Below are 14,847 nucleotides of genomic sequence, written 5' to 3' on the forward strand. Positions count from 1 at the left end.
CAACTTTATGGTTATTTGGATGTAAATTCCAAAGATGCTTGAAGCAGCAGCATGTTTGAGAACAGGACTTTGTTGGAGCATGGGGTACCAAGATTAACTCAGAACTTTGCCAAAGAAGTCCATCTCCAAAAAAGTGCACATTTTTCATTCTTCCAAAGCAACAGGCAGGATCCAAAGCAACTGGCTAGCAAGGGCCAGTTCTCTATGACAAGAAACAAAACATCCTAATCGTCAGGAAGCCAAACTCACTTCCCTAAACCGTGTTAAATTTACAGGAAAAACCTTACATTTCTCGTTGCAATCCCCACCCTAAACCCAACGGCTTATTTCATAAACTGCTTTATTGAATAAAACATCCATTATTCTCAATGTTTTACTGAATAAACTCTCTTTCTCTGACTACATCGCTATGACTTCTGTTTGTAACCGTGCTAGGTCATAAATCATGATTTACGAACTGCTAAGGCCATCCTGAGGGGACGTGGTGGCTCAGTGGGTTAGGAAGCTGAGCTTGTCAATCAGAAGGTCGGCAGTTTGGCGGGTCGAATCCCGAGTGCCGCGTAACAGAGTGAGCGCCTGTTACTCGTCCCAGCTTCTGCCAACCTAGCAGTTCAAAAGCACGTAGAAAAATAGGGACCACTCCGGTGGGAAGGTAACAGCGTTCCGTGCGCCTTTGGTGTCTAGTCATGCCGGCCACATGACCACGGAGACGTCCTCGGACAAACGCTGGCTCTTTGGCTTTGAAACGGAGATGAGCACTGGCCCCTAGAGTCGGAAACGACTAGCACGCATGTGCGGGGGAACCTTTACCTTTAAGGCCATCCTGACACAAGCGCCAGACTGCACCCTGCTCAAACACTACGCCAGGGGTCTTCAAACTTGGCCCTTTTGTGACTTGTGGACTTCAACTCCCAGAATTCCTCTGGCTGAGGAATTCTGGGAGTTGAAGTCCAGAAGTTACAAAAGGGCCAAGTTTGAAGACCCCTGCACTACGCGAACGACAGAGAAGATTCTGCAGCGGCACAAAACCCCAACAACCTCTTCAGTTCGGGGCGGGGCTGCGGCCTCCACGTGATTTTCCCGTCAGAACTACAAGGTCCGTCATTCCCTGGGCGCGAGGGCTCGCGGCGTCGCGTTCGTTGCTAGGCTCTCCTAACGGTCCCTCTTCCTTTCCAGCTGCGGCCAAATGCCGTTGCCGCCGCCGTCGCCGCTCTCTCCAGCTCGGGTGTTCGCCGAGTTGGTGTCCCCGCCGGTCGGCTCGGGCACGGGAGAGGTTGACCCGGCCAGAGCCGCCTTAGGAGGGCCGCTTGGGAGGGAAGTACACGTGAGCGGCAGCGCGGAGCTCAGCGCCGGACCGGATCGGGCCAAGGTCACGGTTTATTTGAGAAGCAGGAAAGGGGAAGCCGGCGCAGCGCAGAGCAGCGTCGCTCGAAGACTAGACTACATTGCCCAGACGGTTCGGCAGCGCGGCGGCATCTCGGTGGGTAAAGAAAAGAGAGTCCCCCCACCCTCCCCTGCGCGCAGTCGCAGTAGGTCTCCCGCCCTTTGCGAGGGCCGCTCGTCTCGTGCGAGCGGGCTCAATCGTTCCTGGCTTTAGTCCCACCGTTCCAGAGGCAGAGAACTCGCGTCTTAGCCAGGTAGTAAAATTAAGTATGTTTCTGAGAATTTTGGTGTCGCCGTCACGCTAAAAACTACCCGTGTTTCATGCCTACCTGGTTTTAGCTAGCACGGGGAAGCCCTAGCCGCGCTTCACGGCGCAGAACGTCGTGGCTGAATTAGGCTAAGACAGTGGTAGGCAACCTCGGCTCTTTTATGACTCATGGACTTCAACTCCCAGAATTCCTAAGCCAGCCAAGCTGGCTCAGGAATTCTGGGAGTTGAAGTCCATGAGTCATAAAAGAGCCGAGGTTGCCTACCCCTGGGCTAAGATATGCTTGGCTAATTGGTGGCTCGGCGTGCTCTACACATCGAAATACTTGGATAAAGGATCATCTGGATAGTCCCCTATCCATTCCAGGGGTAGGCAGTCGTAAGTGGTTTTTATAATGTTGCGTAGGGTTATTCACCAAGAATTGATCTCAGCTTATTTGATTTGAATCTCACTTGTCATTCAGGAGCCCGTGGCAGCGTACACAGCATAAAGTTTTTTTAATTGCAGCACCAAGGCTGTGAAGTAGATTGAGTTTAGGGAGATTCATTGGCTCAGAATCACCAAGGAGTTGGGGTTGCTAGTAGTCCAGTACCTTTTATCACTAGGGTACTCTTGCTCGAGGTATATCAATGGTAGTATACCTTCTTTAGGGACGCGGTGGCTCAGTGGGTTAGGACGCTGAGCTTGTCGATCGGAAGGTCGGCAGTTTGGCGGGTCGAATCCCGAGTGCCGGGTAACAGAGTGAGCGCCTGTTACTCGTCCCAGCTTCTGCCAACCTAGCAGTTCGAAAGCATGTAAAAATGCAAGTAAAAAAAATAGGGACCACTACAGTGGGAAGGTAACAGTGTTCTGTGTGCCTTTGGCGTCTAGTCATGCCGGCCACATGACCACGGAGATGTCCTCAGACAAGCGCTGGCTCTTCAGCTTTGAAACGGAGATGAGCACCGGCCCCTAGAGTTGGAAACGACTAGCACGCATGTGCGGGGGAACCTTTACCTTTACTTTACCTTATACCTTCTTTATTTACCCTGCCGGATCAGATACAGAGCTGTGGTTTGTACCTTCCTACTAAAGACTTCCCACTCCACCATTGTGTCATGCCTTCCCAATCCACCATCCCAAAGGAAGGATTATTTCTCTGTATATTCCTATGATAATATATATTACTTGGCCGCCATGAAGCGGTGTCATTGGGCAACTAGCAAGAGAGTTATGTACTGATCTAAGTCATAATTTCTCCTGAGTTCATATGGATGTAATTCCAACCCATTTTCATACTTTGTTCAGCCATGAAACTTACGGAGTGCCTTTTGATTATATATGATGCCTCATAAAACCTAGATACAAGATATAACTCTGTTAAAAAAAATTTGAGGGGGAAAAAACCCAAAATAAAAATATAAATATACTGTATGTGGCCTTCTAGTCAGTCAGGCTCCTGGTCACTCCATAGTCAAATTCATGCAATTTTTAGGCAACATTTTCAGAGGTGCTTTTCCATTGCCTTCTTTCTAGGGCTGAAAAAGTGATAGCCTAAAGTCACCCAATTGATACTAGCCACTATATTTGAATTTATGTTAATCACAGTTTGTAATACAGTTCAAAAACTCCTAGAGAATAATTCAGTTTCTTTTGATGATTTATGATACTATTGAGTAACATTTTATTTCTATTAGGAATTTATAGGTACCAGTAATTTAGGATATTCCTGATACTGCAGTCTTTCAAAGCATAATTTGTTAAGTATTGTTGGAAATTGTTCACTCAATCCATGCTTATTAGGATTGTTTATCCCTTTGAATTTGAAGGCAAAAAGATTTTTCATAAGATTCCAGGAAGGGTCACAACTGCTTTAAGAAACTGCAGCAGCAACTTCTACTTTGAAGCACTTTTTTTACTTTTGAATCAAACAAATGGTTAAATGTTTTCATGGTAAAATATGAGCTAAAACATTGCTTAAGAAAGGATGTTAAGGTTGGATCTTGACTTAATCCTTATTAATATAACTCTGTTGATTTTAGTGAGTCTGTTCCAGCTCCAACATTCTTTTGCTGTTTTGAAATACATTGCTATATTCTGTTGTTTCTAGTACCTAAAAGAGCATTGTTTTTAAGTAGTGGACTTAAAATGATCATTTTTCCTCCCCAAGGAAAATGATGTGACTGTGACAAAAAACTTCAGTAGAATAGAAAATGCATATAAGATGGAAGCAGAGGCAAGTATTTTAAATAAGACCACATTTAGTCTCAAATATGTTTATTTTGATTTGACAAAAGTTTTAAAACTCCTCTAGATATAGATTGTTAATTTTATTAAATTAATTCATTTCCTTTGTCATTTAGCATTGTATCATGTTAAAGCTAGTTTAGAATTTTAATGGGAAACTTAATGGAAGTATTCTGAAAATATGTCATTAATTGCTGTGGTATCTTGGGAGAAATGTCTCTTCTGCTTATCTTGTATGTTGATCAACTAAGAATGGGGAGTATTTTCAAGTAGTATATAAAGTGAATACATAGACAGCACTATTGAAGAGATGTGATGCTAACCTGTAGCATAGATTCATATTTGAAAGTGTATACCTTTATTTAAATTGCAGCTTATCTAATGAAGATCTCTCTTATAGATTATTTTGGTCCTAATTTAATACTAGTAGATACTAGCAAATGCTTTAAAATAGAGAAGTACAGGTAGTCCTCAATGTACAACAGTTCATTTAGTGACTGTTCGAAGTTACAACAGCACTGAAAAAAGTGACTTATGACAGTTTCTCACACTTACGACCATTGCAGCATCCTCATGGTTAAGTGGTCAAAATTCAGATGCTCAGCAACTGACTCATATTTATGACTGTTGCAGTATCCCGGCGTCCTGTGATCCCCTTTTGCAACCTTCTGACAAGCAAAGTCAATAAGAAAGCCAGATTCACTTAACAACCCTGTTATTAAATTAACTGCAGTAATTCACTTAACAGCTGTGGCAAGAAAGGTCATAAAATGGGGCAAAATTCATTTAACAAATGTTTCACTTAGCAACAGAAATTTTGGGCTCAATTGTGGTTGTAAGTCAAGGACTACCTATATTTCAACACCTTAAATGATGCTTAGAATTTTTTTTAAAAAAAGTCTTATTTTTCTCTGCATCATTTAGGTGTTGAAGTATTTCCCTATTTTTAAGGTGCATAATTTGTAACCATTTGCATAGTTCTCATTGACCTGAATTTTTATGTTAGTGTTTGTCAGGATCACCCCATGGTACAGAAGAAGAAAGCTTCATGTGGATAGTAACTATAGTTTTATAAATTTGCCCATTTTTAAGTATTTTGTTTAATATAATTTAAAGAAAAATAAGTTATGTGTTTAACTGACTGCACTTTGCAGCCCTATTAGATTTCTTAAGTAGATTTAATAGTAGATTAATATTTATATATAATATTGCTTGCCAATGCTCCAAAATTGGATTTACTGCATTGGGGTATTAACTAGTTGCATCAGTTGTATCTTAAGTATTTTCAGATAATACCCTAGCCAGAACTTGATTTTTAATTCACTATACTTGGTTTACTTTTGAGATTGTGACCCAGCTTTATAATAGTAAACATTGTGCGAGACAGAGAGTAAATAAAAAAAGTGAGAAGCTGGAAAAGATCCATATATACTGCTATCTTTTGTTTTGGTCATCTTGTATTTAAACCATTGGAAAAAAGCTTCTACATTTTTATACTCACAGGTCTGCATTATATTTACTGATTTTGGGAAAATGCAAGATACATGTAATCATCTTGTTGAGAAACTAGATAAATCTGTTATCATCAGCTCACCTTACTTTTACCATACAGTGGAGGCTGTAGATACCCTTCGGTAAGTTTCTCCATACATTTCCCAAGAAGGTGTATATTTCTGGCTTGTGAATTTCACTGTGAATGTGTGTTCCAAATTACAAAAGTAAAAATGCTGTTTTCTTGCTCAGCTTGAAGAGGACTGACTGTGCCATACATAGAGATTGGGGCTTTAATAGTTGTCCTTTGGGCCAGGGTTGTTAGTCAGACCTAAAACTGATCATCAGGTTCACACCAGCATCTCCACATAGCTGTAGAGGAATGCCATCACCACTGCGTTACTAATAAAAAGACTGGAGTTACTCTGGCAGATTGCTATTGTAATATGTATTTATGTGTTGACAATCTTGGAGGTGGGAGAGATTGAGAAATATTGCAGAATGTTAGAATGAATTACTGAATTAGACAAGTTGGGCACATTTTTCATCTCCCAACTTTCCTCCTTTAATTTAGGGAAGTTAATAATATAAGAAATGAGCAGTAATATTGTAACAAAAAGAAAGTTCTAGTAAAATAAGGTTATTGTTATTACTATTACTATTACTATTGTCAAGGGACATGGTGGCTCAGTGGGTTAGGACGCTGAGCTTGTTGATCAGAAGGTCGGCAGTTTGGCGGGTCGAATCCCGAGTGCCGCGTAACAGAGTGAGCGCCTGTTACTCGTCCCAGCTTCTGCCAACCTAGCAGTTCGAAAGCACGTAAAAATGCAAGTAGAAAAATAGGGACCACTACGGTGGGAAGGTAACAGCGTTCCGTGCGCCTTTGGCGTCTAGTCATGCCGGCCACATGACCACGGAGACGTCCTCGGACAAACTGGCTCTTCAGCTTGGAAACGGAGATGAGCACCAGCCCCTAGAGTTAGAAACGACTAGCACGCATGTGCGGGGGAACCTTTACCTTTACCTTATTACTATTGTCATTATAACCCACTTTTATTTTTTCTGCAACTGAAAGTTGGATAATGTTGTCTCCTATTTTCCCCACAAGAAAATGAGGTAGGTTGGGCTGAGGGAAAGTGAGTGGCTCAAGTTACCGATTCACCTACAGATGGCTTTCTAGTATTGCAACATGTAACTAAATTAAGGAAACCAACAGAATAGCAATAAATTTTTAAAAATGGGGTTGTACTTATTTGAAGTATTTTTAATCTGATCTTCATATTTCCAGGATGGTGTATGGAGAACAGTGATAAAATAGTCTTGCACTCAACTATACAATTATCATAGTTTACAAGGAAAAAGGAATAAGTAAGGGGGGGGGAAACAAGTTTGGCTCCTAAAAATTACTTTGTTTTTCTTTCAGAAAAGAACAGGTTTTTAAATACTATTAAGAGAAGACTTGTAACTATGCGATACCAAAAATGTGTGTAATTATGTGCCTAGATGTGGAGTTATGTGATGCTGATGTTATATAATAACACTTCTCACTCTATAGTGGGACTTCACTTTACCTGAAATAAATGTCATCAAATTCTGAGTTTGAAAGCATAAAACTCCAATTTAAATAAGAACTGATTAACTAACTCTTGCTGCTCTTTCTTTTCAGGAGGCAGGTGTGTGTTTCTGCTGTTAGAAGTGCTCAGCAAAAAGCTCAAGAAGTTTGCCAATTATTTGGACACTCCCTAGGGAAACCTCTGCTAATCAAGGAAGAAGAGGTAAAGGAGTCGGAAGGTCATCTTGAAGATCATGTAGACAATTCTTCAGATTTATTCAGTTTTCAGCAGAAACTCCAAAGTGCCACCATCTACATTTCTGCAAGGGTATTTGCCATATTTGAAATAAAGAGAGAGAAGAAGAGGAAAAATGCTGCTCTTATAAAAGTGAATTAATTAACCTCTACAACCATTAATTAAACTTTGTTTAACCTTTATAAAGAAGAATGTACTCAGGAAGCTCTACTAGATTTTTCCATAGTCTTAAATTTAAAATTATTTATTTTATTTTATTACATTTATATACTGCCCTTTCCCGAAGGACTCAGGGCGGTTTACAGGGTGATTAAAAAACAGAGATACAAAAGTTAAAAACAGATTTAAAAAAAAATTATATTCGTCCCTGCATGAGTAAAACCCCAGTTAAAATTAAGGTTAAAACTAAAATTAAAATTCTCAGCCTGGGCCAGAGAGCTCGAAGAGCCAGGTCTTCAGGTCCCGGCGGAATGAACGGAGGTCGGGGGCAGTCCTCAGCTCCACTGGCAGCTGGTTCCAAAGGGCAGGCGCACCCACTGAGTGCCCTGGGTGTCGTCCGCCAGCAATCTCTTACCGGTGGCACCCTGAGAAAACCCTCCCTGTGGGAGCGCACTGGACGAAGGGAGTTTGATGCCGGCAGCAGGTGTTCCCTCAGATATCCCGGACCCAAGCCATTTAGGGCTTTATAGGTCATCACCAGCACCTTGAATCTCACCCGGAGGGCAACCAGGAGCCAATGCAGCTCGCGGAGTAGAGGTGTTACATGGGAGTATCGGGAAACCCCCTTCACAACTCGCGCGGCCGCATTCTGCACCAGCTGAAGCCTCCGAGTGGTCCTCAAGGGCAGCCCCATGTAGAAAGCGTTGCAGTAGTCTAAACGGGAGGTCACGAGCGCATGAGTGACTGTGCGTAGGGCATTTCGGTCCAGATAGGGTCGCAACTGGCGCACCAGGCGAACCTGGGCAAAAGCCCCCCTGGTCACGGCTCCTATATGGTCTTCAAAATTGAGTCGTGAATCCAGGAGGACGCCCAAGTTGCGAGCCCTATCAACGGGGGGTAACACCTCACCCCCCATCGTTAGAGATGGAATTGTCTGGTTGACCCGAGATGCCGATATGCACAGCCACTCAGTCTTGGCGGGATTGAGACAAAGCCTGTTTCTCCCCATCCAGACCTGGACCGCCTCCAGGCAACGGGACATTACAGTGGAACTATAAGTAGAAACACCTTCAATTAAATGGGGTGAAAAATGTGGATCCCTGCTAGTGTTTTTAAAAAGTCATTGTTCAGATGTTATATCTAAAATTAATGGAAAGCTTTATTTAGCTATCATTATACAACACAAGAAAATGCTCACCGAGCATCATTTTGAAGTAATCACTGAGTCAATTCTGTTGCTCAACAAGGCAAACATAGGTACATGTACCTTGTAGGTAGATGTACCTTTATCAGTGGGTTCTGCCTTTTTAAGAGCATTTGTTAGTACAACTTCTTGGAAAACTGGTTATTTGAAAGTCATATTCAGAGTTACTATTATATAGCAGCCAGTAGTCCTATTGTGTATATAAATTTATTCTAAGACCTAAAAATTAATTTTGTTAATGCAGCAAGCGGTACATGTGTGGTTTGGTGCAAAGCAATCTGCTTTTTAAATAAAATATTTGTACAATAGCTTCATTGTGGCTTTCTTATTGCTAAGTTGCAAATTGCTTACAGTTAGGCTTTGTTCAAGAAGTATTAAGGAAATTGTTTTTCTCAATGCTTTATAACCCAAAGCAAATTGGTTCAGTACTTTGCACTAGGACACCAATTTTAATGAAAAAAGGTAATCTTGGGTAGGTTAATTTTGTTCAGTTTTGATTCTTCTACTTAGAAATATTTTCCGCAGGATTTCTAAGATTTTCAGATGAAAGTATTTATGTATGGTACCCACACAATTGTGATAGGACTTCCAGTTGTGCCAAGATGGAAAACTTATCTTCATATATGCTAAATGTACAGGTGCCTATGGAAGATCCTGAACCTCAGGACATATTGCAGGCATGGCTTGCTTCTTAACAATATCTGAACATGGCTAAAGTATACATTGTAGCAAGCCAGAAGCTAACTCAGACTCTGTACTTTAGGGAAATACAAAGAAAAAAGAGAAAAAGGCCTCAACAGGTAAAATCCTGAAACAGCCTAATGAAGAATTGGATTATTCTTAGAAGTTATGCTAACAATGGAAGTTAATAGGAAAAACCTATTTCATATTCCACAGCCAATAATACTTTCAACACTCACCTGGCAGCCAAGTTGAAATTTCTTCAAAGTATATTGGCTCTTGGATTAATAATGTCAATGTTTACCATCTATCCTAGGATGCTAAAATGATACCGAATAAATGCCACACAAAACAAAACAGAAAAATCTAAAAGTTTTCAGAAGTTACACTGAATTGCAATTATGAGAAATCCTGAATCTTTCAAACTAATCACAGGAGAAAAAAAAGATTATTATAATAGCAAACAATTTATATTGTTGCCAAGAAAAACAATGCAAGTATAACATTGTGTAGTCATACATTGTTTTCTTGGCAACAATTTTTCCCGCCCTTTCGCTTGGGTGGAATTTTCCATTTGTCTTTGCCTCTTTGGTACTAAATTCAATCTAACAAAATTCTGCAAACCTATAGGAACAAATGTATTTGAAGTTTTCTATTTCTAATTAGCTACGGCTGGATTATTTAGCAATGCAATTAATCTGTTGCCACATTCCATTAAAGTAGACATGAAGTAGCATGAAGGGGATTTTTTAAACATTGGTTCTTCCATTATCTGTACAACTGTTTTTGAAAAAAATCTTCACTGTTCCTCCTACAAGAACTTCATTAATGACAGAAATCAACACAACTTAGAAAAACGAGTTTTCTATTTATTTAAAAATAGGTATGTTACTACATTGCAGTGACAGTAATTCTTACACTTACATTCTAGTTTGTATAAAAGGATTCCAAGTATTATTCATCAAAACCAACATAAGTGTTTCACATAACAATAAAAGTTTCAATCAATATATATACAAAAAGAAAGGGCACTGTTCATCCAGGTGAGAGACTGCACTTTATAGTATAATTAAGGAAATTTCTAGGGGAAATTAACTTTGAAAAAACCTAAAGGTATTATAAAACGTATTTGGGATTTACATATTGTACAAAACAAGTATAGCTTTAAATGTGTCAGTTTTAAAACTAAATGTTCCAAGACAACTTCCTTATATTGTTCTACTTTATATATTTCACATTTTAAGTGATGAAAGTTTTATTTAAAAATAAAGTCATGTGAACTGATTATTCAGATTTAACTTATTTTTCAGATTTTTGCAGTGATGGTCCAAAAATGTAACAAATAATGTGACAACTTGTTTCTTTAGGTGTATGTTTGATATGTACACGTCAAATGCCATCTGTGCAAGTACAAATTCTGTGCAAATATTTTGTAATTTCTAGAGCAAGCATTTTGTCAACAATTCATTTTCTATCACAGCAGTTCTTGATATGTTTTAACTGTATTTTTAAAAAGATATTTTTTTAAAAAAATCAGTATCTCCTATCTATGCAAAATAAGTCATTGGTTAATTTCTTTTTGTTTTAACAGAAATAATTCCTAAAATTATACATTTTTAAAGAGAGATTTGGGGCTTGGTTTTTGTAATTCCACAAATAATGCCACTAGTGTCCACTCTACCCTATCCCTTTTATATTTTAAAACTATATTGAGTTGAATCCCATCATATCCCTCCAGAAATGTACTGTTCCGCTAGTGGGAAATGTTATGAAACATACATAACAGACAAAATCAATACCTTAGTTGCCCTTGCACAACAAAAACCATTAATAAACCAACACCAGCACTTTCAGAGTTTACAATAATGTTAGATTTTATCTTTCAACCTTTCTGAAAGTTTTCAAAGAGCTCTGAACTGAAAACAAAAACATGAAAAAAAAATTCTATAGCCAATTGTAACTACAAATTGTGTAAAGATAACATCTTAAAAATGCAAGACCAGTGATTTATGTTAGAAATGATATTCAGACTTAGCCATCATGTATGAAATGTACATCTTTTTAAAATATAAACATTTGTACATTATTTACAGTAGAAACTGAGCAGCCCTTTTATCAGATAAATCCTTAGCTCCAATTATATGAAGTGCAAGATTAACAGATACATGAGAATGTAAAATAAAAGCCCGATCCAGTCGGTTCCTGTTACATCTATGCAGCATTCCCACAACTGAACTGTTCACCTGTGGGGGTTTTGCAGATGGCGGGGAGAGGTCAAAGCATACTCTTCTGTATGCCTCTTGACGCAAACTAGACATGCAAAGTGGACTGGATTGTGCCCTAAACCTTCTAGTACAGGGGTCTTCAAACTTGGCCCTTTTATGACTTGTGGACTTCAATTCCCAGAATTCCTCAGCCAGCTTTGCTGGCTGAGGAATTCTGGGAGTTGAAGTCCACAAGTCATAAAAGGGCCAAGTTTGAAGACCCCTGTTCTAGTACATCAAGCGGGAGAGGGTTTATGTCAGAGCAGAGGTGACAATCTTCAGCTCCCTGGGACAAACTCTCTTTACAGAAAAGAAAAACTCCAGACCCTTTGATGGGTCCTTTGTAAAATTATTTAAGATTATTAAAGCTTGTGTAACTGAAATCCTAAATTGGTACTTCAAGAACATTTGTATTACAGCATATGACAGATCTGTTTGTGTGTACACATATACATGCCCATTTTAAAACTGATATGCAATACATGTAGCATGACTTGTAGACTGTCTGACAAAAATGAAGTAATATTCATTGATAAAAGTGATATGGTACAAATCGTACTATCGATTACTCTTAGGTGCAAATGTACCTTAGAACAATCAATTCAATATAGGAAGACAATTCTTTCTATGCTTGATTACTTCTCACTAACAAAAATGATCAAATTCTTAAATTTGGAATTTTTCAATTTTTAAAGTGAAAAACTTATTTTGCAATGAATGTGGAATACTTTTCTATCAGACCACAGTATATTAACCATAATTAACAATGAAATAATCAAGTAGCTAACATTTTGAAACTAATGCTACGTGCTGTATCAGAATCCTTTTTTAGGTTATATTAAACATTTGCTTTTATTACTGCCAAGTTTGTAAGATAATAATTTGTATAGTATCCATAAGTACCAAGAGATGATATGTACATAAATATTTTATGCAAATATGCCAAGAAATATATATTCCTAAAGATAGTATAATATAATCCATAATACATTTTATTATAGATCATCACAAATTATCGAACCATGAATTATTGCTTATCTATGTGCTAAATGAAAATTGTTTTTGTTGGTATAGCAAGAATCTTGTAAATCAGTCAAACCAAAGAAATTGAAGTCAAGTCAAGCTTAATCTTATTTAGGGAAAGTAGCATAGCTACAGTGTTACAGATACTATTTTTTGAAGAAAATTCCCAAATAATATTAGAAAAAAGATAAGGACAGTAGGGCCTCTTAGTACTACAATAAATTATTCAGGGAAAAAGAAAGTGTTTAAGACTTTCAATTTTTGTCATTTGTAAAAAAAATACTTTTCGGGTCTTGTAATGGTCACGTATATTATTCTTTCTCCCAAAATTATACCAACATACATAAACATGCCAAGTGGGAAATGATAAATGCAGTAGGACTACAACTAGTTCCTATTTGGTTTGAACTTTCTATTATACGCCATTATGGATAATATTAGAAAATCAGATAATTTAAACTTCCTACCTTCTGTGACAAAATCTAAAGTGGATAATTTAAATCAATGTTTGTCATTGTAAGCTGTAAAATGAATTGTCTTTGTACACAACTTGTCATGCTTTCATGATTAATGCCTCCAATGATACCAAGAATACACATTTTGTTTTTTTAAAAAACATGTAGAAAAGTCCATTCCCCTTAAAAATCAGTATTAAAATATGCATGTGCGATTCTTTAAAATATTAAAGAAAATAAATATACAAAGAGACCTGTGCCAGTATAATATGAAGAGTTCCCAAAATATCACAATGTGGAAATATGAAGTGCTATGGAACTTTTTAAAAATGCCATATGATAATGACATTACTTTTTAAGTTAGGGAAACAAGTTCTTACATGATGCACATTTCTAAAGAATGCTTATAAATATGGTTAGGTTAAAAGAATGTGGGGGAAAATATACTTCTAGGTTTCTGTGGTTAAACCAAATATATATTTTAAAATTGGGTTGCCATATAACTGGCTGAGGTCAAGATGAATATTAGATATATTTGCATTCCAAGCAAGCAACTTTCCTGCATCTGTGCTGAACTCTATTCAATTGAAATTTCCTTTGCACAGATTTGGCTGTGGTGACTAAAACTACCTACAATTCTTCAACTGTGTGTAAGATCAGGTAGCTGATCAATACCACAATCTTTGGTAGTGCCAATAATCTATTTGGAGGAATGAAACACTGAATTTGGTGAAAACATAGAAGCCTAGATTCAGATCCTTACTCTTCAAACTGTACTGTCAAAATTGATCATACCAAGCATCTTTGGAATAGGCAACACACTGCTGTACAGCTGCATTTTTAGATAATGTATTTCCAAATAAAATCAAACAAAATTAAATTGCCATCTTTTGCACATGTCCCATTTCCTGCAAGAATGTTAAAGTAAAAGTGTGGTTACATTTTTGTACCATACAACTGTTTTACTCTATTTTTAAATGGACTATGATTTTAAACAATAAAAATTGTATTAAGGTTTTAAAAGGGATAAAGTAAATGTACCATAAACAAATAAATAACTGTTTTTCCCATAGCAGTACATACAGCAATACATTCCCCTAAGTCATACAGTCATCATTTACAATAGACAACTTAAGATTACAAAAGATGCACAAAATAATAGAATACAAGGCACAATCATAAAGTGGGATTTTCCTTTAGGATGGATATATTGACTCATGTCAGCTTGGTTAAGTATACTGTAAAAAGTGCAGAAAAACAATGTGCAATGAGAACACTGTATAAAATATGATTGCATAAAAAGTGATTTGGCCTTTTTATCTTTAATAATGGAAAACAACCAATCTTCCCCTTAAAGTTTGACATTTAAAATTTTTAATATTCTAGAGCAATCTAAAAAATCCTGAAAGAAAATTATACCTGGGTAATTTTATGTTTAGGTGTTCGTGTATATAGTCAATATATACATACACATCAACTTCTTTTGAAAATAATTTGTCAGTTTAACACAATTCATAGAAGCAATCGATCTGATCATAACATAAACATCAGTCTCACACTTTTCCTGCAGCTTAACTGAACCCTTTAATCAAATTATATTTTGTTTCAATATCTGTCAAAAAGAGTCTACCAGTGCATACCAGTAGAGGTAATATTCCAGAATATTGTATACTTTGAACAAGGAGTGATAAATATAATTGAAAATACCATGTTGCACTCATACTAAAAGTTTTTTTTCTATTCTGTTTCTCAGTCTTTGGCACAATAAACAGAGATATGATTGGTACAAGAATGAAGGTCTGAAAAATTAGACGTATTAGTCAAACTTTTTCCAATGTGGAGATATATATATAATATATATATACATATATATTTATCTATCATA

The 14,847-nt window shown here is 37.6% G+C and overlaps 1 protein-coding gene across 1 annotated transcript; it reads left to right on the forward strand.

Annotated features, from left to right (window-relative positions):
• Nucleotides 1-1,186: 1,186 nt before the first annotated feature.
• IRAK1BP1 (interleukin 1 receptor associated kinase 1 binding protein 1) lies at nucleotides 1,187-9,299 on the forward strand (the record flags this gene model as incomplete). The annotated part of the gene is made up of 3 exons (XM_081319290.1): nucleotides 1,187-1,480; nucleotides 5,381-5,511; nucleotides 7,035-9,299. The coding sequence occupies 3 exons, from the start codon at nucleotides 1,187-1,189 to the stop codon at nucleotides 7,315-7,317; spliced, it is 708 nt and encodes a 235-aa protein (XP_081175416.1). The 3' UTR covers nucleotides 7,318-9,299.
• Between the last annotated feature and the right edge of the window lie 5,548 nt (nucleotides 9,300-14,847).

This window comes from Vipera berus (genome assembly GCF_964194415.1).
Source record: "Vipera berus genome assembly, chromosome: 1".
Classification (NCBI taxonomy): Eukaryota; Metazoa; Chordata; class Lepidosauria; order Squamata; family Viperidae; genus Vipera; species Vipera berus.